The sequence below is a fragment of the Phyllobates terribilis genome, unplaced genomic scaffold, assembly GCF_046119375.1.
Source record: "Phyllobates terribilis strain yellow unplaced genomic scaffold, ASM4611937v1 Scaffold_8__6_contigs__length_399053987, whole genome shotgun sequence".
NCBI lineage: Eukaryota > Metazoa > Chordata > Amphibia > Anura > Dendrobatidae > Phyllobates > Phyllobates terribilis.
Window position 1 is genome coordinate 245575134 of NW_027362768.1, and position 26241 is coordinate 245601374.

The following is a 26241-nucleotide window of genomic DNA, read 5'->3' on the forward strand; positions in this document are numbered from 1 at the left end:
CTTTAAGCTAGAGTTCCTGGCAGTGGTGTGGGCAGTGAGGGAACTTTTCAAACATTACCTTGCCTCTGCCAAGTTCACTGTGTACACGGACAACAACCCGTTGACACACCTGGACACTGCAAGACTTGATGCCCTGGAGCAAAGATGGATGGCCCGGCTGTCCAACTATGAGTTTACCATCAAATACCGGGCGGGACGCTCAAATGCTAACGCAGACGCCCTGTCCAGGATGCCAAACTTGCCGGATGGAGGGGAAGATCCAGAAGAACTGGAAGAGATTGAACTCCCTGCTTTCCACCGTCATGGGATTACCCAGTGTTCCCACTGTGTAAGGGACAAGCACTCTGCCACGTTCAACCCCTTACCCCACTACAGCTGGGCGGAGACGCAAGACAGTGACCCAGCAGTCTGCCTGGTAAAAGAGATGCTGACACAGGCTGATGCCCGCCTTGACCCAGACGCTCCGGAAGAGACCAAACAGCTGTGGAAGGAGAAGAGTAAACTGTTTCTCTACAAGGGGAAGCTGTGCCGGAGAATTGTCAACTCCCGGAAACATGAGCTGACCTGGCAGGTAGTGGTCCCGAGACGAGACGCGGCTATGGTCCTGGAGGAATACCACGACGGAGCATGGCACTTTGGATGGAAGAAGTTGGAGTTCCTGTTGCGTGAACGGTTCTTCTGGGTAGGCATGAGAGGGGCCATTGAGAGATGGTGCAGAGACTGCGGCCCGTGCAACCTGAGAAGAAAGGACCGTGCCAGCCAGAGGACTCCTCTGAAGCCCATCATCACTAAGCAGCCACTAGAACTGGTAGCCCTGGACCATGAGAAGCTGGCTCCAAGTAGGTCCGGGTACGTCTACGCCCTCAACATCGTAGACCACTACTCCCGGTTCCTGGTGGTTGTCCCTGTCAAGGACTTAACAGCTCAGACAGCAGCTAGAGCTTTCCAGCAGCACTTCTGCCGTCCACACGGGTATCCGGAGCAAGTGTTGACTGTCCAAGGTCCAGCCTTCGAAGCGGAGGTCTTCCAGGAGTTCTGCAACCTGTATGGCTGCAAGAAGATAAGGACAACGCCCTATCACCCCAAACCAACGGATTGTGCGAGAAGATGAACCAGGTGGTGATAGACTTGCTGAAAACGTTGCCCCTGGAAGAACGCAGTCTGTGGCCTGAAAAACTGCCTGATCTGGTGGACTTGTATAACCACATCCCAGTAAATTCCACCAACTGCACCCCGGCTTACCTAATGAGAGCAAGACCTGGTAAGCTGTCTATTGACCTGGATATGGGAGTCCTGACACCTGAGGACACCTCGCCAGAGGCAGACTGGGATACAGAACGGCAGCAGCAGTACCGGAAAGTGCAGGAGAGTGTTGAGAGAAGTCTGTCTCAAGCAAGAGAAAGGCAAGAGAGGACTTACAACCAGCATGCTCCCTCTGTTCCCCTGGCACCTGGAGAGCAGGTCTTGAAGAGGAAGAGGCGGCTCCATAAGTTGGATGACCAGTGGGAGAAAGAACCGTACACAGTACTGCCCTCAAGCCATGAAAATCCGAAAATATGCGTTATCAGTAAGAATGGAGGAGAGACCACAGCCACTGTCTCCAGAGACCACCTGAAGAAGTGTCCCGAGCAGCTGCAAAGCACTGATGAAGACCAAGATAGCCCTCAACCCGCAGAGGAAAGGGAAGAAATGGTCAGTACAGTACTCAGAGAATTTCCCCAGTCCTGGACACAAATTAACAACGCTATTGTGGTACCCGTCCTTACCTTTCTCCCGCCAGCCCCTCAAGGGCCTACAGAAGAGCAAGTAGTGTTGAGAGAGCAACCGGCTCCATACCAGCAGCCCAGGAGAATCAACCCTCTGCTAGTAGTGAGCCTGCCGTGCCCGTGGTAAGCCAAAGAGTATGCAGAAAGCTGCCCAACCTACCCGTAACATCTCCAAACACCTGTAGTGCAGACACTAGCGAGCCCACTACACAAGGAGTGGAAACAGGGGACCAAGAAAGAACACCAGATAGTGTGTTACGTAGGTCCACCAGGAGCACTAGAGGTCAGAAGCCCGCTCGCTGGAGAATCTAAAGAAAAAACGATATATACCTGTATATTGCAAATGTTGCAATGTTTTATGTTTGTTGCATGAATAATAATTATGTTTCTCAAGTTACCCGACAGGGTTTATGGACTGACAGGTTATGGACAATGAATAACCGGAACTGTACCTTGTAAATAGTTGCAACTGTTAAGTGCCCCTTTTGTGCCAGACCACAGAACAAAAACCCGTGGAGGTGGCTGAAGACGTGGTCCAACGCCAGATCATCGATGCCCTGTAGCCACCCCAGGGCCTACGTGGAGGGTTCGGGACGGGTCCCTCAAAATACATCTTGGGTGACATGGACACCTGGTTACGGAAGCGCCGTGACCTATAAAGACTGAACTCCTTGTATATATGTTGATGTGTTATTGCTTATACCCTGTTATGTATGTTTTCATAAAATGTGTTTAGTCCCGGAGTACTAAAATTTACCAGGGGGGAATGTGACACCCCAGGGAGTCTGGTTGCCACAGTGGTAGAAATAACATGTCTGAGAGCGAGCATGGGTTTTCCTGGCCAGAAGCAATATTGCATGCAACGCCTCCTGCCCCAGTCCAGGGAGGGGAGGAACCTGCCCTTTATAAACTGGATCTGGGGCGGGGTTAGCTAGGTAGTTCCAGAGACAGGGACAGAGAAGCAGCAAGGAGCTCTGGAGGCAACACAGGAGCAGAGAGCCAGGGATTGGAGCTGATAGAGCTCATCCTGGCAGAAGACGCAGAGAACCGGACACCGGAGTCCGAGGCTGTGAGGATTTCCACATCCAGCTGCAGAAACCACCTGGCAGGGGATTTCAGGTCCTCTGGCCATAGAAAGCCCGGAGGCTCAGTCACACGCAAGGGACCGGCACCGCCATCGAGGAGCGGAAGGTACCAAAGGCCCCAAGTCACCAGCTATACGGGTGAGCACCACACGGTACACTCAGGGACGTGGGCTACTACACGACTACAGCAAGGTTGCCAGGAAGAGTGCAGTCAGACGGGAAGGCCTACACCTCCACCTGGCCAGGGGGACGCTTGTTCGCTCACAGACTGACCAGGCCTCTAATGTTAGCCAGTACTCCCGGCAGGGCCTTCTTCATTACCAACAGTAAAGACCCTGAATTGCACTGCACGGACTCTGAGTCATTTCTGCTGCGCCCATGCACCACAACCCTCACCATCTACACACGCTGCCCTGAGGCTATACTCCTCCCGTGGGGAGTTATACTACCCTCTGCTGCGCACACAACATCAGCCTCAGCGGTCTGCCCCGCAGCGGCGGTTCTCAGTGACCGCAATCCACGGGTGGCGTAGTCGGACATTTCAACATTAAAAACCAAGGAAACTGATCAGCCACTGGTTTGACCACCCTGAGCCACGGGACCGGGTCGCCGCCACGGAGACTACAACCCCTGACATTACACAGAGACCCGGCTCCGGGTATTCCCCCACACACGGCCCAGGGGGCGCGTCACCCACAATGTGGAATACTTGTGTTCTGGACTCATCGTACTTTAGCTGCGTCCAGAACGCTGCTGTCATGCAAGGTGTGGGAAAGACTTGATGCAACACAAATGGAAGAGGGAAAGGGAGCCCAGACTTTAGGGAAAGGGGGGGAAGTGGCGACTTCCTAGGTTGATCTAGCGTCACCCTGTCTCCACTAACGTCCCTGTATTGGCTCTTCACCAATCGCCGCACGCGTGCCTCGCCCTGTCTTTCCCTGGCGTATGGCTAAGGCTAGGGAAGGGAAAGATGAGCACTAGTCAATATCCACTAAACACTATAGACAACAGGGGTGGACAAACAGGGGGAAATTGTTTAGCTTTAGATGAATCCCAGACAAATGCGCACACGTCCTCAAGCTTCCGAGAGGACGAAGTACTTCTCTTGCTAAAGCCTTCACAAGTAGGAATGAATATTGCCGGCACCTCCCTCTGAAACACAGCAGGTATTTATACACCCAGACAGGGTGTCAGCTAGCCAGAGGAAGGCAGCCGCTGGGTCCTAGAAACAGCCTCTAAGAAGATGTCTGTAATGCCAAAAGTAGAGATCTCCTGCAACCAACTGCAGGGTGACTGTCTGTCACTTCTGACACACTCATGACAGCTGCGTTGTACAGTACAAGCACAATGGATGTGGATGGAAGTAATAGAAATCCCATGCCCACTTTGCTTCTTTTAAATACTGCATAAACTCACCTGCAGTACAGGTTTCCGAGCAGCAACATGTCAAAGTCTTTTGTGCGGAATTTCCCCATAGACTTGAATTAGATGCGGAAAATGTGCAGCTAAAAAAAGGATACGCGGTGTAAAGTGCAATTATGCAGCACAAACACACCCAAAAAATGCATCTATATCATAAATAAATAAATAATTTTAAAAAACGACATGCCTCTCACCCTATTTTTGATTACTAGCCAAGGTAAAGCAGACGGCTGCAGGCTATTATTATCAGGCTGGGAAGACCCATGGTTATTTGTCCCTTCCCAGTCTAAAAATACAAGCCCGCAGCTGCCTCAGAATTAGTGCATCAGATTAGACAGATGCGCCAATTCTGGCCATTGAAAATGAGAAAACCCTTGAAAAGATAGCAAGGCTAATGCTAGAACCACTCACCACCAAGCACATAGGGAACTGCAATGAACAGCAAAGGACTGAGCAGGGAGTAGGATTATATAGCTCGCCTACTGATCAGGTGTTGATTACCTCCCAATCATCCGCAGACAGCCACTCCCTGCTAGCTTCAACAGCAGACTGGACAACATCCTACCACTGCATCATACCAGACAAAGCAGCATCCTGCGTTCTCACACATCCCACAACACCAGCTCTTGTGGAGCGTCACAAGAATGGGACAGTTTCCCTGAACGCGTAGTAACTCCGCCTCCAGGATCAGGACAATGGCGGTGCTTGCGACAGGAGTAGCGTAGCACCGGACCTGCTCCATTCCTAGGTGGGAGCACAGAACCACAATTCATAACACTGGGAAAAACTCCGGAATTGACGTATCTAATGTGATGCCCCAATTCTGTTGTGGCTGCGGGCTTGTATTTTTAGGCTGGGGAAGGACCCAATAACCAGGGACCTTCACAGCCTGATAATATAAGCCCACAGCTGTCTGATTTACCCTGGCTGATTATTAAAAATAGTATCCACGTTGTTTTTTTCAATTATTTAATAGGTTAAATAAGGCTAAACACCCTTTAGTGCCCCATGAAAGTCACTAAAAGGTGCAAGTTTATTATATGTAGGGGGCTTGTGACATTATATATCTACAGGACATCTAGTGTTCAAAATAATAGCAGTGTATTCAAAAACATGAGTTAAGCACAACATCTTTATACTAGTTTTTATTTCCATGCATTAGGAACATTGCACACTGTTTTCTAATTCAAAACATGAAGAGAAATGTATATAATTTTTAACTACTTTACAGAAAATAAAAAGACATGAACATTGGGCTGTTCTAAAAAAAATAGCAGTGTCTGCATTTGTCTTTCCAAACTCACAATATGTACTCTTTTTTTGGGGATTTAGCATCCCTGTGAATCAGTAACCTAATATTTAGTTGTATACCCACAGTTTTTTAGAACTGCTTCACATGTATGATGCATAGAGTTAACCAACTTCTGGCACCTGTCAACTGTTATTCCAGCCCAGGATGCTTTGACTACATCCCACAATTTTTTGGTATTTGTTGGCTTTGCCTCAGAAATGGCATTTTTGATGTCACTCCACAAGTGTTCTATTGGATTAAGGTCTTTGGATTGGGCTGGCCTCTCCATAACCTCAAGTTTATTGGATTGGAACCAAGATTTTGCTCATTTACTGGTGTGTTTAGGGTCGTTGTCTTGTTGAAACACCCATTTCAAGGGCACATCCTCTTCAGCATAAGGCAACATGACCTCTTCAAGTATTTTAATATATGCAAACTGGTCCATGATCCCTGGTATGCGGTAAATAGGACCGGCACCATAGTAAGAGAAACATGCCCATATAATGATGCTTGCACCACCATGTTTCACTGTCTTTAGAGTGTACTGTGGCTTGAATGCAGAGTTTGGGGGTCATCTGATGAACTGTCTGCGGCCTTTGGACCCAAAAAGAACAATTTTACTTTTATCAGTCCACAAAATGTTTCTCCATTTATTTTTAGGTCAGTTGAGGTGTCCTTTTGCAAATTGTATCCGCTTCAGTACATATCTTTTTTTTAACAGTGGGACTTTGCGGGGACATTTTGCTAAGAGATTAGCTTCACACAGGCGTCTTCTAACTGTCACAGTACTCACCGGTAACTTAAGACTGCCTTTGATCATCTTGGAACTTATCATTGGGGCTGAGCCTTTGCCATTCTGGCTATTCTTTGATCCATTTGAATGGTAGTCTTCCATTTTCTAGCACATCTCTCTGGTTTTGCTTTCCATTTTAAAGCATTGGAGATCATTTTAGCTGAACAGCCTATCATTGTCTGCACTTCTTTATAAGTTTTACCCTCTCCAATCAACTTGTTAATCAAAGTATGCTGTTCTTCTGAATAGTGTCTCGATCGACCCATATTTCTCAGATTTTTAAGGAGAAATGAATGTACAACATGTGCTGGCTTCACCCTTAAATAAGGGCCACCTGATTCACATCTGTTTCTTCACAGAATGATTGACCTCGCTAATTGAACTCCACACTGCTGTTAATTAATTAATAATTCAATCAATTGAATTAATTATTCAAATACACAGACTCAAAAACATGCAGATCATGAATGCTGAGTCTGGTGGTTTTCTTAGAATCTACTGCACCAACTGGTAAATTGTTTGACATGTGGTAATACCAAAAACAGTGATTAATCTGGTTAGTCAGATTGGACTGCTATTATTTTGAACACTATTGTATTTATCTGTCTGTATATATATATTTCTTTATATAAGATTGCTTTATTAGTTTTGTAAACTAGCTTTAAATTAAATAGAGATTACAGTATGTAAAAGATGATGTTAAAAACTCATTGCATACGCATGTCATACGGATGCGAGATGAGAACAAAAACGCACACTCGCATTGCATTTGCATGACATACGCATGACACTCATCCTACTTTTCCAGATCAACATTGGACCAATTTTTTTATACGCTAGTGTGACTCCAGCCTAAGTGTGTTTTCCTGAGACAAGATTTGTCTCAAGTGAACATGATGAGGACTCTGCAGTCACCACCTCCCTTCAAGCTATTGAAGTGCCGGAGCGCTGGACAGAGCTGTGAAAGGTGTTGCTCTTCTCCTGCACTCCAACCAGCAATGCTGCTCTCCTGCGCTCCAATAGCAAGAAAAGACATTGTGGATGTGACTATTTCTGTGGGTGTTTCTTTCTCCCCCCTTTAGCTACATTGTTAGAAAGTTACAAAGTTACGGCTTTGGTAATATAGTAAACACAGAAGGCGAAAAATCTCTATTACTTGCTGTTTTTGTGACTATATTTGTACAATGTGAAGCATACTCCTGTCTTTCCATTTTTTTAACACATTCCTTTTATTTACAGAACAACAAATGGAGTTCCGTCCACAGGGTTGGCCTCTTCCGCGTCCCGACCACATTCATCATGTTGTGGAGGATTTTCTTACTGACTGGACTTGCCCTAACTCTCATATGCTCCCATTCCGTCGCTTCCTTGAAAACTGTTTGCAAAAAGACCTTAGAACGTTCTATGCAGGTAATCCATACTTATACATAAAGTTGTTGTTTTTTTATTATTATGACAGGACATGTTTTTTTTTTTTATAAAAAAAAAATGGTTGCTAATACATCTTATTTCTTAATATTTCCTGACCATATTCAATGAAAAGCTTAAAGAGAATCTGTCACCAGAAAAATGCAGTCCAATCTGCAGGCATCATGTTATAGAGTAGGAGGAGCTGTGCAAATTGATACATGGTTTTGTTAGTAAAGATTCAATACAACTTTTTTTTTAATCAGTTACACCTCTGCTCTTTCTGTGATTTTTGGTCAAGTGGACGGTCCTATCAGTGATTGACAGCTACCTCTGTATGCACTTATACAAAGAAAGCTGTTAGTCACTGATAGGACCACCCACCAGACCAAAAATCACAGAAAGAGCAGAGGTGTAAATGATTAAAACACAAGTTGTATTGAATCTTTACTCACAAAACCATGTATCAATTTGCACAGCTCCTCCTACTCTATAACATGATGCCTGCAGATTGGACTGCATTTTTCTGGTGACAGATTCTCTTTAAATGGTAAATGTACAGACGTATTTTACTAATTCACTGATTTACTCTAGAGTGATCCCTAAAAGAATGAATGACATTTTTTCATCAATCTTAGTTGTAACTATAATGATTAGGGAATGCCTATAATGTTTAGGTTATAATGTTTAGGTATTCCAATACTTGAAAACAAAACAAATACAATCTGGATATCTTTACAGCAGGTATATGAGATATGCATCCAACCTTCCACATTTGGTACACCCGGAGGTGCCTTTAACCAATTTCAAACAGATTTCAGGAAGCATACTGCAATTTTGATGTAAGATAAATTGAGAAAAACATTGAGTATTACTATAAGAATTTATAGCAGCACTGCCGAAGATAACAGGGGAATTGAGATGCCGGGAGGAGCTTGATTCTCACTATTGGCCATGCACATGTCTGGCCTTACCTATGTGCTAGCAGTGCGGTCGCACAGGGTGTCGGTCATCAGACATCAGAGGAGGCGCCATAGGGAGATAGCAAGTCAGTTTCACTTGCTGTTCCTGCTCCGCACGCTACTCTGGGAAGTCAGACTGCACTGGGGACAAATTTCCCCCTCCCTCTGTGCCCTGCTCTCTGTGCTGTCTTCTGAGCACCAAAGAGAGGGAGGTGGACCGCCTGCACCTTTTTAGTTGGAGTGGCTGGTGTCTTAACACCCACTGCTTTCCACGAGCCCCAGGAAGAAAAAGGCTTCTACATAGGTAAGTGTCATGTGTTACCTTAGGTTCTGATGAGATCTATATATATTTTACATATTAATATATTATACCCTATACATGACACGTGCGTGTATATATAGATATATGTGTGTGTGTATTGTCATGTACAGGGTATAATATATTTATATATGTGTGTGTCAGGTATAGAGTTTAAAATAGATATAAATATATAGATAGACATATATAAAGTAATGATGTCAGCCGCTGCTTGTGACTTGACAAGAGCGTCCTCTCCATCTGTGGAACCCTGATAACCCATGACTGTAGAGTAAGTGCGGGGCAGGGAGCCCGCCAATAGAAAAGGAAGAGGAATGAGCTGCTTGGTGTAAGAGTGGGGACAAGTGAGAGATTTTTTTTTTAAAATATTAGTAGAGCATTGTGGAGACATAATGAGGGCCATATAGGAGGGGGCTTAACCCCTTCACAACATTTAACATACCTATATGTCATGGTTGGATAGTGGTTCCCATCCAATGGCATAATAGGTACATGACAGTGATCGTGTTCGGTACAGGAGCTGTGCCCGTATGATCACCGTACGGAGTTTGGCTTAAATGATAGCGGAGACCCGGCTCCCAAAGCCAGGAGTGGTGCTGCCACCACCTCTGGCTGTTAAAACCCATAAATGATCGCAGCATTTAGAAAGCAGAGAGAGGGAGGCTCCCTCTCCCATCCGATCATCGACCCCGCAACGTCCTCATCTGAGTCACCTAGCTACGTCAAGTCTCTTAGACCATGCTCAGAGCATGGGCTAAGAGACTTCTGTCAGTGCAGCACTGACAGGTATAATGTATTGCAATGCATTATACCAGTGACCAGAGTAATAAATGTTAAAGTCCCATAGAGGGACTAAGTGAAAAAAGTAAAAATAAATTGTAAAAATATTTTTTTAAGTATCACAAAATAATAATAAAAAAGAAATTATATCCATAAATATGTTTTTTATATGTAAAAACAAAAATAAATAAAAAAAAGAACACATACTTGGTATCGCCGCGTCAGGAAGGTCCTGATTAATAAAACTGTCACACTAGCTTCAGTGAAAAGTGAAAAAAAACAAACAAAACACAAAATACTTTGCTTTTTCATCATATCGCCAAACAAAATGTGGAATAAAGCCCGATCAAAAAGACAAATGTAAATTAAAATGGCATCTCTGAAAACACGATCTTGTCCCACAAAAAAAAAAGCCTCCATACAGTTCCATGAGTGGAAAAATAAAAAAGCTATAGCTTTCAGAATACAGCGATGCAAAAACAATTCTTTTTTCTATAAAATAGTTTTAATTGTGTAAAAGTGCCTAAACCTAAAAAAATTATATAAACGTGGTATCGCTGTAATTCTATGGACCTGAAGACTAAAGCTGTCTAACCAATTTTACCACACACAGAACAGCATAAAAAAAACAATTCCTGAATTGCTGGTTTTTGTTCATTCTTCCTCCCAAAAATCAGAATAAAAAGCAATCAAAAAACGTTATGTGCACGAAAATAGTACCAATATAAACGTCAACTCGTCCCACAAAGAACAAGCCCTCAATTGACTCTCTCGATAGAAATAAAGAAAAACTATATTTCTGAAATATGATGCAAAAGCTTGTTTATGGAAAAAAAAACACCTTTTAACGTGTGATAGCAGCGAAACATAAAAAGACGATATAAATCTAGTATCGCTGTAATCGCACCGACTGAAGAATAAAGTCGTCTAATCAAATATACCGCATGGTGAACAGCATAAAAAATAAATAAAACCAATTCTTCACCTACTGTCGATTTGTTTATTCTGCCTCCCAAAGATCGCAGTAAAACTCTTCTCACAATTATCCTGCGCTCTACACTGAGCGCTTACACTAGAGTTTCCGTGTAAATCTCTGAAATACATGATTCAGACGGAACCCCCGGCAGAAGATTCCCTATAATGAGGGAAATGGAGACAGTGTGACTGCCATCTGGCCTATGATCAGGCGGTATTCATCTTTTTAAGCGTACATAAAAGAAGGACACCGCTGAACAGAGGCCAGATGGAGTACAGAGTAACCATTTTAGTAATTTTATCCGTCAGGGTTTTCATCTACATCATGTCATTCTGAGATTTAGATGGAAACCAGATGCTCAGAGTTAGAGCACAGGATAAACTTGATTCAAAATGTTATGTAAAATGTTCCCAGCAAAACTTATAATGAATCCACACAAAAAGCAAGTCCCCACTCAGGTCCGTCATCTGTTAACGGACGTATAGGGGCATCAACGTTACTGGTAGTACAAAGACTCTGGAAAAGCTAAATGATCCCTTGTAAACCCCCCCCCCCCATCCAAAAGAAAATCAGCAAATATGCGCTCCCAAATTCAAATGCCCTCCTACCTTCTGAGCCCCACAGTGTGCCTAAACCACATTTAGCGTCCACATGTTTGGCATTTCTGTAGTGATAGGAGCCCGCCTAATTTACAGGTGAATGTCTCCAGAAGCATGAGTTGGGCATAATGTACTGGGCACTACAATATATGGGCACTACAGTAGCAGATTTCCAATTTTGACTCATCGTAATTCACGGCTGCTTGTTTCTGGAAAACACCCATGGAGTTCAAATCGTCACTACACCTGTAGGTAAATTCCCAAAGGGGTATCATTTCCAAAATGGGGTCACTTGAGGAGGGATTCAGCTCTTCTAGGCTCTCTGTATATGGAATCAGCAAACTATTTTAGGAAAATCTGTGCTCCATGAGGCAAATAGCGCTCCATCCCTCCCGAGTATCGCCATGTGGCTAAGCAGTGTTGTACAGCCACATATAGGGTATTTCTGCGTTCTGCAGAAATTGTGTGACAAACTTTGGTGCCTTTTTAACCCATTTGTCCTTGTGAAAATGTAAAATCTGGGGTTAAAACTAATTTTTTGTGTTAAAAGTGTTATTCTTTTTTTCTTCACTCCCCAATGGTATAACATTTTGTGACACCTCCGTGGCATCAATATGATCACTGCACTCTTAGATTAATTCATTGATAGGTGTAGTTTGTAAAATGGGGTCACTTATGGAGGGTTATGCTGTTCTGGCACCCGCAAACCATAACAGTAAAATCTGCACCAAATTATGGTGCTCCTTCCCTTCTGAGCTTTGACCTGTGCCTGAAAAGTAGTTCCCGATTACATGTAGGGTATTGGTACACTCAGGAGAAACTACTCAACAAACTGAGAGGTCCATTTTTTTGCTATTAGCCCTTATAAATATTAAAAACTTGGGGCTAAAACAACATTTTAGTGGTAAAAATGTAATTATTCTTTGTTTGCCTCCCAATGGTATAAAATTCTGTGAGGCACATGTGGTGTCAACATGCTCACTGAAACCCTAGATGAATTCATTGGGAGGTGTAGTTTGTAAAATGAGGTCACTTTTGGGGGTTTCTGCTGTTCTGGCACCTCATGAGCTCTGCCAATGTGACATGGCACCCTAAAACCATTCCAGCAAAATCTGAACTCCAATATGGCGCTTCTTCCCTTCTGAGCTTTGAACTGTGTCTTAAAAGTTTTCAACCATATATGGGGCATCGCTGTATTCAGGAGAAATTGCACAACAAATTTTGGGTTCCATTTTCTCTTGCTTTTCTTGTGAAAATTAAAAAAAAAATGGGGATCCAAGAACGTTTTTGTGGGAAAAATCTATGTTTTTTTCATTTTCACAGTTCAACATTTTTGTGGGAAAAATTAGATTTTTTTATTTTCAAGGCTCTAGGTTATAAACTTCTGTGAAGGACCTGGGCGTTCAAGGTGCGAACCACACTTCTAAATAAATTTCTGGAGGAGTTTAGTTTCCAAAATGAGGTCACTTTTGGGGGGTTTCTACTGTTTAAGCACATCAGGGACTCTCCAAACAATTTTGTGTTCAAAAAATCAAATGTTGCTCCTTCCGTTCCGAACCTTGCTGTGCATACAAACATTGGGTATCTGGTATCGGTATACTCAGGAGAAATTGCTAAACAAATTTTGTGGTCCATTTTCTTCTGTTACCTTTGTGAAAATAAAAAAATTGGGGCTGAAGTAACATTTTTGTGAAAAAAAGTAAAATGTTAATTTTTTTGTTCCAAATTGCTTAAATTCCTGGGAAGCAACTAAAATGTTAATAAAGTTCTAGAATGTGGGTTTGAAGATTTTGAGAGTTGCAGCTTTTAGAATGGTGTCACTTTTGGGTATTTTCTGTCATATAGGCCCCTCAAAGCCACTTCAAATGTGATGTGATCCTTAAAAGAATGGTTTTGTACATTTTGTTGGATTAATGACAAATTGCTGATTAACTTTGAACCCTTCTAACTTCCTAAGAAAAAAAACAAAACATATTTTAAAAATTCTGCAGATGTAAAGTAGACATGTGGTAAGTGTTATATATTAACTATTTTGTGTCACACAACTCTCTGGTTTAAGGACATAAGAATTAAAAGTTTGAAAATTGCGAATTTCAGCAGCAGAAGGGAAGGAAGGGAGACACAGATCCATTACTAGTGGGTAGGCGGAGCCCCACAGGATAGTTCACCTCAGATTTAAAAAAAGTGAAGACCGGCCCCTCTACTTAGGCTCCTCCTACTCCCATGTTCTCCAGTCTGAAATTTGAGGTCGCAGAGGATAGTCGCTGCCTTGGCAGCTCCTCAGAATATTTTTTATTTTAAATTTACCAATGGAGACCTGGATCCCCCGTGGTCTAGAGGTCTCAGGGGGTCTCGGCGCTGCCGGGACCCCTGCCCTCCCCTGGCAGACCTGCGTACCCCTTAAGGAGGTCCCCGCAGTAACCTGCCGGCCCCGGGGGACATAGGGCGCTTCCTGGCGGAGACGCACACTGCCTGTGGGGTCCCTGCGCGCTCCGCCGTGGGGGGAGCAAGGGCCACAAGCGCCACACATCCCTGGGGGTCCCTGTGGCGCACAGTGGGGTAAGTGCTCTATGTATGAGTGCTTCAGCAGCGGCTGCGGCTGCCGCCGTTACTTCATGTGGTGATGTTCTGTTTTTCTGTATTTGCAGACGGTGTATGAGGATCACCGCTGCATTCTCTGACCCTGGGGGCTGGGGAGCAGGGACCGAGGAGCGCGGCTCCGTTGGAACGGGGGGCGTGGCTTTATTATCTTGGCTTCCTGCCATCACTTTTGGACAGGAAGCCTTCAGGAAAACGCGCACTTTCTCTCTGAGCGCGGGCTCTGTGAGTGAGCTCGGGGGGCGGGGCCTCGCGTCATTCGGCTTCCTGTCATGGTAGTTATGACAGGAACCTCCTGGCTTAGCACGCACTGAGCTCTCCGCCCCTCTCCCTCCTTCCGGCTTCCCTCCACGTGCACCTCCTGCTCTCTGCTTCCCGTTCACCGCCCACACAGGCTCAGAAGGAGCAGTCACCGCGGCACTGGTGAGTCGCTTCTGCCTGAAGGCAGAAGTTTCCTTTTTTGTTCTCTCCATTGTAAAGCACCTTGGCTGACCTGCTAAGGCAAGCAAGGTGCTATTTGCCGCTACCACTTTTTGTTTGGACACTCTCACTTCCCTGACCTCTTAAGGCAGTGAGGTGTTTAGTGTGTCAGCAGCATTAACCCCTTCTGAGGGGGTCTGCTCAACAGAGCTGTTAACTCTTTCTGGGGGTGCACGCTTCTGGTTCAAAGGGCGCTTCCCCCCAGTTCGTTAGGTTAACTTTTGCTCTGCAGGGCTGGGGTAACTCTCTCTAGGGGAGAGTTTTAACCCTTCAGTGCCCCAAAAAAATAAAATAAAAATAAAAAAAAATAAATAAATAAAAAAGGGAATTTTCACACACCCTAGTTTATTATACTCATTCTAACATGCTGGCATCTGAGGTGGGAGGCATGTCAGATCAGGGTCCAGGGGGCGCGGACCTCTCTCCCGATCCGTTTCAGGATCGGTCTCGCGTTTCTGTTACACCCGGGTCTTCGGCGGCGTCAAGTTCGACCCTTAGTGATGTTAAAGTGGAGGCGCTCACGCGCTCCATTGACAGCCTTTCTAACCTCCTGGGTCAATGGGTGTCAGCTAAATTGCAAACGACACCACGAGGCAAGAAGCGCCGCAGGACTGTGGTGGCACTGTCTCCTCCGCGCAGTGCATCGGAGGCTTCGGATTCACCAACAAGCTCGGTTGGTGAAGTCTCCCATTCTGAGGATGAAGTTCGGCATAGTCGATCTGCTACACTTTCGGGCCGCGTGGATGCTCTTATTGGAGCCATGCGAGAAGAGTTACAGCTGTCTGAAGAGCCGACAAAGCCTGGCAAGTCGGCCCGGCTGTATCAGGAGCCACGTCGGGCTCGTTCAACATTGCCGGCGCATGATGAACTTAACGAGGCAGTGGAGAAAGAATGCCTGTGTCCGGATAAACGCTTCCAGGGGATGCGTTTTTTTGATGCCTTGTATCCCTTCGCCACGGAGACGATCGCTAATTGGGTTCCCTCCCCTGAAGTGGATGTTCCTCTGTCTCAGCTTAGCAAATCTTCCTTGATTCCTGTTAAAGGGAAGGCCAGTCTTCAGGAACCTCTGGACAGAAGAACGGAGTTAGTGGCGAAGTCCATCTACGAGGCTGCGGGTCATGGATTCCGTGCATCCTTGGGGGCCATGTGGGCCGGTGAGGCTTCTCTGCGGTGGTTGGACCAGCTGCGGACGGCATGGCAGGATGGAACTCCGCTGTCGGAAGTGGAAAGGCTTTTCCAGCTGTTGGAAGAGGCGACACGTTATGGCAGGGACGCAGTACTGGATACAACTTCCGTTCTGTCCAGGGCTCAGTCTTCGGCCGTCACAGTCAGGAGAGCACTGTGGCTTAAACAGTGGACTGGAGACGCAGTTTCGAAACAAGGTTTGCTTAGTCTAGCGTACAAAGGCGGTCATCTTTTTGGTTCGGAACTCACGGAGCTGATTGCTAAGGCCAAGGATAAGGATGCTGCCTTGCCTCAGCGGAAGGCGGCAGCTTCCACGTCTGGCAGGTCAAGTGCCAGTGGTGGTCGCCGGTCCTTTCGGACCAGGGGGCGGTTCGGTCAGCCTTCTTGGGGATCGAGTCGTCCCTCGTCTTCCGGTAAGAAGTCCACCCAGAAATCCCGTATTCCTTGGAAGCAACATTTCCGTCAGGACAAACGGGAGGTTGACAAAAAACCCGCTAAGGCGGACTGACGCCAGGAATCCGCTCGAAGGCTCTCGGGTCGGAGGTTGTCTGCTACAATTCGGGTCGATTTGGGCGTCCCATATTTCGGACGCCTGGGTGACGCAGGTTATGTTGGCAGGCTATTTCATAGAGTTTCACTCTCGTCCCCCGGACAGGTTTTGTCAGTCACGCACCCCGTCCGAGCCCAAACTGGCTGCAGCACTGCTGCGGGAGGTGGACACTCTTCTGCAGCAGGGTGTGGTGGTTCCGGTTCCGCCAGAGGACCAGGGAAGGGGGTTTTACTCCAACCTTTTTGTGGTCCCCAAAAAGGAGGACAAGTTTCGCCCCATTCTGGATCTCAAAGATTTGAATCTTCATGTCCGGACCTGAAAATTCCGCATGGAGTCTCTCCGCTCAGTCGTAGCGGCTCTGTCGCAGTACGATTTCTTGGTGTCGATCGACATCCGCGACGCTTATTTGCATATCCCTATCGGCAGGGCCCACCAGCGCTTCCTGCGTTTCGCCATAGGTCAGGCCCATTACCAGTTTGTGGCCCTACCTTTCGGGTTGGCCTCGGCACCCATGGTTTTTACAAAAATCCTGGCGCCACTCATGGCGCTTCTTCGAAAACAGGGAGTTACGGTTCTGCCCTACCTGGACGACCTGTTGATTGTGTCGCCCACAGCGGAGGAGGCGATGGCTGCTCGCGATCTCTCCCTCGAGCACCTGGAGGACTTCGGGTGGCTGGTCAATTGGAAGAAGTCGTCATTGGAACCGACACAGTCAATCCTGTTCTTGGGGATGCTTTTCGACACAGTACGGGCAGTGGTGTACCTGCCTCCGGACAAACAAGTGAACCTTCGTCGCTTGTCCAGGCTATGAGGTCGGCGATGGCAATGTCCCTTCGGGAATGCATGCGCCTTCTGGGTCTGATGGTGGCGGCAATGGACGCCATACCGTTTGCACAGTTTCATTTCCGGGATCTCCAAAATCTAATTCTGACCAGTTGGGATCATTCGCCGACTTCACTGGATCACTCTGTCGTTATCTCCCGCAGGGTGCGAGAGTCTCTTGGATGGTGGTTACGTCCAGAAACTCTATCCCTGGGGAATTCCTTTCTTCTCCCAAGGTGGTCGGTGATTTCCACCGATGTCAGTCTGACTGACTGGGGGAGGGGGGGTTGGAACGACCTCTGGGTTCAGGGGGTCTGGTCGTCAGAGGAGTCGTCTCTACCGATCAACGTTCTGGAGTTGACAGCAATTTTTCTCTGCCTCCGACATTGGACGGTCCTGTTGAGCGGTCTGCCGGTTCGGATTCAGTCGGACAATGCGACGGCTGTCACGTATATCAACCATCAGGGCGGGACGAGGAGTTCCAGACTCATGATGGAGGTCTCCCGGATCCTGGTTTGGGCCGAGTCCAGGGTTTCGGCCATCTCTGCGATTCATATCCCAGGTGTGCCGAATATCTCGGCGGACTTTCTCAGTCGCGAGCAGGTGGATCCGGGGGAATGGAGTCTCCATCCGGAGGTCTTTGCACTGCTGTGTTCCCGGTGGGGGACTCCTCAGGTGGACTTGATGGCATCCAGGCTGAACGCCAGGGTTCCGACATTCATGTCCAGGTACAGGGACCCGGAGGCTGTGGCGGTAGATGCTCTAGTGGCCCCGTGGGACCAGTTCGAGCTGATCTATGTGTTTCCGCCAGTATCCTTACTTCCATTGGTGATTCAGCGGATCAAACTCGAACGAGCGCCAGCAATTTTGGTAGCCCCGGATTGGCCACGGAGGGCGTGGTATTCGACGCTGGTGTCTCTGCTGGCGGCGCCTCTGTTTCCACTGCCGCTTCGCCCGGACCTGTTAATCCAAGGGCCCATTCGTCATCCGGACCTGAAGGCACTTCGTTTGACGGTGTGGCACTTGAGACCGAGATCTTAAACCGTCGTGGTTTTTCGTCCGAGGTTATTTCTATCTTGCGGGCGGCCAGAGGTCCAGCTACGACTAGGATTTATCACAGAACTTGGGAGTCTTTTTATTCTTGGTGTTCTGGATCGTCAAGGAACCCGAGGGTTTTTTCCATCCCCAACTTCTTGGCGTTTCTGCAATATGGTTTGGCCAAGGGTCTAGCAGTTGGTACCTTGCGAGGTCAGGTATCTGCTCTATCCGCGCTTTTTCGAAGGGCTATTGCTTCACGTAGGGACGTGCGTTCTTTTTTTCGTGGGGTTGCTCGTCAGTTTCCGCCTCGGAGGGCGGTCGTGGCCCCTTGGTGGCTTAATCTAGTCCTGGAAGCTCTTCAGCATGGGCCTTTTGAGCCTATGGATTCGGCTACGCTTTACTTGCTTTCTTGGAAGGTGGCCTTCCTGGTTGCGGTCACCTCTTTGAGAAGGGTTTCGGAGTTGGCGGCACTGTCTTGCTCGCCACCTTTTCTGGAATTTCTTCCGGATCGTGTGGTGCTTCATACCCGTGGAGATTTTTTACCTAAAGTGGTGTCGCATTTTCACGTCAATCAGGACATCGTGTTACCTTCTCTCTGTCCGAAGCCGAGGAGTCCAAAGGAGCGGGCCTTGCACTCGTTGGATTTGGTACGGGCATTGAAGTTCTATCTTTCAATCACGCAAGGGTTTCGGAAGTCGGACTCTCTTTTTGTGATTCCTGCTGGTCGTCGACGTGGTCAGCGTGCTTCCAAGGACACTATAGCTCGGTGGATACGTTTGGCTATCCTGGAAGCATACCGGCTCAAGGGTGAGCCTTGTCCGGTGAGAGTTAGAGCTCATTCCACGAGGGCTGTTGGTTCGTCGTGGACTTTTCTTCCCGGGGCCTTGGCAGAGCAGCTCTGCCGGGCGGCTACCTGGCGCTCCGTTCACACCTTTACTAAATTTTATAAGGTGGACGTGACTGCTTCCGCCGATGCGGCCTTGGGGCGCAGGGTCCTGCAGGCGGCGGTGGTTTAGGTTACCTCTTTATTTTATTTAATTTTTTGTTCGGCGCTGGTTGCGCTCTTACCTAAGTTGTTGGGGTGTTGGAGATTCTGCCACTATTTCCCACCCTAGAGTTTTGGACTGCTTTGGGACGTCCCACTAGTAATGGATCTGTGTCTCCCTTCCTTCCCTTCTGCTGCTGAAAGACGGATTTTGGTAAGAACTTACCTGTAAAATCCTTTTCAGCGAAGGAAGGAAGGGAGACACAGCACCCTCCCATGGCAGAAGTATATTTTTGTTTCTAGATGCAGCGCGACCCTTTTCCTGATGGCGGTCATCTGGTCTGGGGTTGGCGCACTACGGCTCTTTTCCAGCATCGCCAGCTCATCGCAGTTGTCAGGTCCAGTGAGTTGTACCTAGGACTGTGTATTTTTTCTTGCTGTTATTGCATAACCTGTTTTCTCACATTTCTGAATTTTTCAGAAGTGGTTGTACTGTTCTGCTGGTGTTGTCTGCTCTTCCTTAGCTTGTGTACGGACTGGAGAACATGGGAGTAGGAGGAGCCTAAGTAGAGGGGCCGGTCATCACTTTTTTTAAATCTGAGGTGAACTATCCTGTGGGGCTCTGCCTACCCACTAGTAATGGATCTGTGTCTCCCTTCCTTCCTTCGCTGAAAAGGATTTTACAGGTAAATTCTTACCAAAATCTGTCTTTTTCTAAATTTTTGCCAAATTTCTGATATTTTCACAAATATATGCAAGTCATATCGAACAAATTTTACCACTATCATGAAGTGCAATACAGGTGCATCTCACTAAATTAGAATATTATCAAAAAGTTAATTTATTTCAGTTCTTCAATACAAAAAGTGAAAATCCTATATTATATAGAGTCATTACAAACTGAGTGATCTATTTCAAGTGTTTGTTTCTGTTAATGGTGATGATTATGGCTTACAGCCAATGAAAACACAAAAGTCATTATCTCAGTAAATTAAAATAATTAATATAAAACATCTGGAAAGGCTTCCCAAGCATTTAAAAGGGTCCTTTAGTCTGTTTCAGTAGGCTCCACAATCATGAGAAAGACTACTGACTTGACAGATGTCCAGAAGGCAGTCATTGACAGACTCCACAAGGTCCCAGAGTTCCAATTTTCATTTGGAAATCAAGGTCCCAGAGTCTGGAGGAAGAGTGGAGAGGCCACAATCCAAGCTGCTTGAGGTCTAGTATGAAGTTTCCACAATCAGTGATGGTTTGGGGAGCCATGTCATCTGCTGGTGTAGGTTCACTGTGTTTTATCAAGACCAAAGTCAGTGCAGTCGTCTACCAGGAAATTTTAGAGCACTTCATGCTTCCCTCTGCCGACAAGCTTTTTGGAGATGGAAATTTCATTCTCCAGCAGGACTTGGCACCTGTCCACACTGCCAAAAGTACAAATACCTGGTTTAAAAACAACAGTATCACTGTGCTTGATTGGCCAGCAAACTCACCTGACCTTAACCCCATAGAGAATCTATGGGGTATTGTCAAGAGGAAGATGAGAGACACCAGACCCAACAATGCAGACGAGCTGAAGGCTGCTATCAAAGCAACCTGGGCTTCCATAACACCTCAGCAGTGCCACAGGCTGATGGCCTACATGCCATGCCGCATTGATGCAGTAATTGATGCAAAAGGAGCCCCGACCAAGTATTGAGTGTATTTACTGAACATACGTTTCAGTAGGCCAACATTTCGGATTTTAAAAACATTTTTCAAGCTGTTGTTATAAAGTATTCTAATTTACTGAGATAATGACTTTTGTGTTTTCATTGGCTGTAAGCCATAATCATCAACATTAACAGAAATAAACACTTGAAATAGATCACTCTGTTTGTAATGACTATGTAATATATGAGTTTCACTTTTTGTATTGAAGAACTGAATTAAATTAACTTTTTGATGATATTCTAATTTAATGAGATGCACCTGTATATCTTGAAAAACAATTTTAGAATCACTGGGATCCGTAGAAGCATTCCAAAGTTATTGCCACATAAAGTAACCCTGGGGTCAGAATTGTAAAATTTGGTCTTGTCATGAAGGTGAAAACAGGCTTGTGGTTTGAAGGGGTTCAACTCTTAGGCTATGTGCCCACGTTGCGGAAATGAAGCAGAAAATTTCTGCTTCATTTCCGCATGTCCTCTCCCGGAAAAACGCATGCGGAATTCCGCACGCGTTTATTGCGTGTTTATCGCGCGCTTATCGCGCGTTTACCACATGCGGAATTGCCTTGCGTTTTTAATGCATTGCACAAGGCAATTCCGCTTGCGGAAACGCAAAATTAATGAACATGCTGCGGATTTTTGAACACAGCATAAACGCTGCGGAAAAATCCGCAGCATGTGCATAGAACTTGCGGAATCCCCTTGGGGACCATGGGGTGCGGATTACCTAGCGTTTAACAAGCGTTTACGCTGCGGAAATTCCGCAGCGTAAACGCTTGAAAAACGCTACGTGGGCACGCAGCCTAAAATGCTACAGTTGATACTGACATTGGCATTTAATGCATTAAACCCATCTAAGTAGATTCAGCAGGATGTTTATTTGACCTCAGTTTTTTCTCATACATTTAAAAAATGAACCAATGTTTATCCTTGTTTTGGATCAGATTTGTGTGTCAGTCTTTTTATTTTTTTGCATGTAAAATAAAAATTAAAGCGTTTCCAACCTATCACAATATCACCCCCTGATGAAGGCAGACGCAGAAATGCGCATCCTCGTGGCAATTCATGGTAGCTCCCACAAAAGTATACCCTTTATATATATTACACTCATGAGATATGAGCTGCATAACAATATCATGTATCACAAACTGTTTATTTGAGGCATCTGAGCACCACAGCAGTCTATGATACAAATATGCATTGACATATATTATGATGCATTTACCTGGCACTTTTGCACGGCTGCACCTTAGTAGCTTAATTTTAATTTATATATCCTTACATATATTTACCTACAGGCTAATAATTAAACAGATTCCATCACCTCTATCTACCTACAGTTTTAATACCTTGATATTGTGTTGGTGCACTTTTGTATTTGTTCACATTTTTTATTGGAATAATGAGAAATTGGATTTTAATTCTTTGGATCTGATTATCCTTTGGATCTGATTATCTATACTACTTGGATTACTGGATCATATTACCAAATGAAAAAAAAAAGTTTTCTGTGCTCTGCACTCAGAAGCTCTGCATTGACAAGTTCTGCAGATAGCTGAATTTCAACCCCACAAAATCAAAAAGTGGATTACAAGGGCTTGCTTTATCACATTAGCAAGTGCAAAAATAGATTGAAGGTCTGCTTGGAGCACAATGCAACCAGTGCACGGCACTGTTCTGAGCCATAGGCTCTGTTGTTTGTGTCAGAATCTCAGTAATTGCTCAAAAAAACAGGACTTTGACAAGGCCACTCCAAAGTCTTGATTTTGTGTTTCATAAGCCATTCAGATGTGGACTTGCTGGTGTGTTTTGGATCATTGTCCTGCTGCATGACCCAAGTGCGCTTCAGCTTGAGGTCATGAACAGATGGCTGGACATGTTCCTTCAGGATTTTTTGGTAGACAGCAGAATTCATGGTTCCATTTACCACATCAAGTCTTCAAGGTCGCGAAGCAGCCAAACAGCATGTGGGTATTGGCAAGTACGGCTGGTATGCAGACAGGTGGGTATTGGCAAGTACGGCTGGTATGCAGACAGGTGGGTACTGGCAAGTACGGCTGGTATGCAGACAGGTGGGCACTGGCAAGCACGGCTGGTATGCAGACAGGTGGGCACTGGCAAGCTCGGCTGGAGTGCAGACAGGGAGGTACTAGCAGGTTGGAGCGCAGACTGGATAGGGTCCAGTACAGACTGGGAGACAGGTACTGAGCCGCAGATGCGGTAGACAAGCAAAGTAAAGCGAAGACGCCGGAGCGGTGGGTAAGTCAGAGCAGAGAGAAACCGCCGGAGCAGTGGGCAAGACAGAGCGGAGCGAAACCTCAGGTGCGGTGGACAAGGCAGAGCAGAGCGGAACCGCCGGAGCGGTGGGTAAGTCAGAGCAGAGAGAAACCGCCGGAGCGGTGGGCAAGACAGAGCAGAGCGAAACCGCAGGTGCGGTGGACAAGGCAGAGCAGAGCGGAACCGCCGGAGCGGTGGGTAAGTCAGAGCAGAGAGAAACCGCCGGAGCGGTGGGCAAGACAGAGCAGAGCGAAACCGCAGGTGCGGTGGACAAGGCAGAGCAGAACAGGGCAGAAGGTGCAGGCAGAGAGGACAGGGCTCTGTTCACATGGAACAGACTGGAAAATGCAGGAAGATGGCTAGAACACAGGAGGTGGATATGGAGGAAGGGAAAAGGGACAAGCAGAACCAGATACACACAAGGTACTATGAAGTAGCGAGTGGACACAAAACTCACAAACAGAAGTACAGAGACAACGAGTTGGAGTTAGGTGTAGGTTCAGATACTGCAGGAAAAGGGAAGGTACAGACATAGAGAAAAACAGGTAACAGGCTAGGATACAGTTCAGACAGGAACTGCTACTGCAATGAGATACAAGAACGAGCCTGGGTATACAGCCCCCAGAGAGGCGAAACAGACTAGAAGTCAGAGATAACAGGCCTGGGTATACAGCCCCCATAGATGGCGGAAACGGACAAGTAGTCACAGATAACAGGTCTGGGTATGCAGCCCCCAGAGATGGCGGAAACAGAGAAGAAGCAGAGCTGGACCTGGCAACTTCAGAGTCAAGGAGCACACTGAATGATAGTGTTGCTCAGACACCTCCTACTGGGTGGAGGGGGTTTAAATATCCAGAGACTCATAGCAATAGGCTGGAGACGCATTAGGGGTGCGCCCACAGCAGCTATAAGAATCAGGAAGTAACCGGGCCGCCGCCGTAAGCAGTCAGTCAAGAGACATGCACACAGCATGAGCTGGAGCAAGATTTGCAGGCTGGACTGACAGGTAAGATTGCGGTCTTGCATAGTGGGAGGTGGTGCACTATGCAAGCACTCCGCCAGGGATGTTACAGAACCCTCCTGTTTGTTTTTTCCCATCTTGTGTTTTGCGGTCACGTGACCATCTGCCTTTTGTATTCGAGCTCCGCCCTCTTGGCTGTGCTGGACTTCAGTGTTTGACTGTTTCTCTAGCCAGGTGCTTCGGTGCCTTTCTCTGTCAGTTCGCTTGGTCCTTCTGGGACCTCTAGTACCTTTTTGTCTGTTTGTCTTTTTGTGTTCTGCAACAACTTCTCTGTTTAGGAGGTGTCCCATTTTTGTCCCAGTCCTTAGTTATTTTAGGGACCCCTCCCCTTATGCTATAGGTCTTCCTTCAGACTAACCGAGGACAAAGGCGGGTCTGTTCGCTACATCGTAGGGATTCAGCTTAGTCTTACTGTAGGGACAGCTTTCCCCTATCTTTCCTTAGTACTTGTTTCAGATCATAACATTACCCTTGCGAAAATAAAAACATTTGGGTCTAAATTAAAATTTTTGTGAGAAAAAATTAAATGTTCATTGTTTTCTTCTACATTCCAAAACTTCCTGTGAAGCACCTAAAGGGTTAGTAAACTTCTTAATTGTGGTTTTGAGCACCTTGAGGGGCCCAGTTTTTAGCATGGTGTCACTTTTGGGTATTTTCTGTCATATAGAACCCTCAAAGTCACTTCAAATGTGATGTGGTCCCAAAAAAAATGGTTTTGTTGAAAAAATTAGAAATCGCTGGTCAACTTTTAACCCTTATAACTTCCTAACAAAAAAAATATGGTTCCAAAATTGTGCTGATGTAAAGTAGACATGTGGGAAATGTTATTTCTTAACTATTTTGTGTTACATATCTCTCTGATTTAAGGGCATGAAATTTAAAGTTTGAAAATTGCAGAATTTTCAAAATTTTCACCAAATTTCCGATTTTTTCACAAAATAACGCAAGTGATATCGAAGAAATTTTACCGCTATCATGAAGTACAATATGTCATGAAAAAACAATGTCAGAATCAGTGGAATCCGTTGAAGCGTTCCAGAGTAATTACCTCAAAGTGCCAGTGGTCAGAATTGTAAAAATTGGCCTGGTCATTAACATGCAAACAGCCTTCGGGGGTAAAGGGGTTATAATGGAACTTTCAGGGCTTTCATTGGCCAAACGTTCAGACATCCTGATGAACAACCAGACATACAGATTTGCTAGTTAGCTATGTATACCGATCAACCAAGCAATCATATTATACGCAGGGGCCAATCACTATCAGACTTGCCGTGGGTACAGTTGTGGTAGCAGTCAATACCAATTGCCTGGGCATGACAATTTGGGAACATGACTTGAGTGTTGTCTCTGCTTCCGTTAGTGTAAAATTAAAATAAGTTTCTATCAGAGAAATTTCAGTTTACCTTTTTTGTTTGGTTTTATGACTGTATTGTTTATTAATCATTTGATTATTGATATTTCTTTTGTTTTGCAGATTCCTGTTTTGGCTTTTCATTGACACATCAGAAGTTGCCAATTTTTTGCCAGCAGGTATATCTGCAGGGCCAAGGCCTCAAAAGAAAAGATGAACTATGGAAATTTACTAATCATCCAGGATTTCCAATGAAAAGTGAAGTTAAGACTGCTATATCAGATAGCCAGAGTTACAGGAAAGATGAACTATGACATTTCAATTGCCATTGTCCACTTGCCAAGTTGTCTCCTGTTATTGCCCGTCTGTCACAAAGAAATGTACTTTTAGATAAGGGGAGCCTTAGGCTATTTTCTCAAAATGAGTATTTGGTAAGTTTTTGATGTTGCAGATTTTTGCAGCATTTCTGCCCCTATTAAGAGAATTAGGTTACTTGCCTTTTTTTCATTGAGTTTTTGAGTGCATGATGCTATGGTTTTTTCTCTTTTTTTTGATATGTCATGTTTTAAATAAATCTGCTTTACTTTTGATACTTCCTGGTATTTGGCATTGACAAAACTTTGATACATTCATGTGTGGATTACATAGGTTTTTCACCTGGAGATTTTGCGCATGTACTACAATTTTATGGGGAAAAGCTGCACATGAAATTCAGCACATAAAAATTGACATATTGTGGATTTAAAACACTCATCCCAGGTCAATTTACACTATGTCAAAAAAGCACAGTGGGCAAAAAAATTCTATAAATCCCTTTATCTTTGCTGG

General features: G+C 45.6%; 1 protein-coding gene across 2 annotated transcripts in view; it reads left to right on the forward strand.

Moving 5' to 3' along the window:
- FOXRED2 (FAD dependent oxidoreductase domain containing 2) overlaps nucleotides 1-26005 on the forward strand; it is a 262874-nt gene extending 236869 nt beyond the window's left edge. For both annotated transcript variants that reach the window (XM_073644100.1, XM_073644101.1), the window contains exons 8-9: nucleotides 7597-7767; nucleotides 25537-26005. In XM_073644100.1, the coding sequence (XP_073500201.1) occupies nucleotides 7597-7767; nucleotides 25537-25727 (362 nt within the window). In that variant the 3' untranslated portion in view covers nucleotides 25728-26005. The remainder of the gene's footprint in view (nucleotides 1-7596; nucleotides 7768-25536) is intronic.
- Nucleotides 26006-26241: the final 236 nt, after the last annotated feature.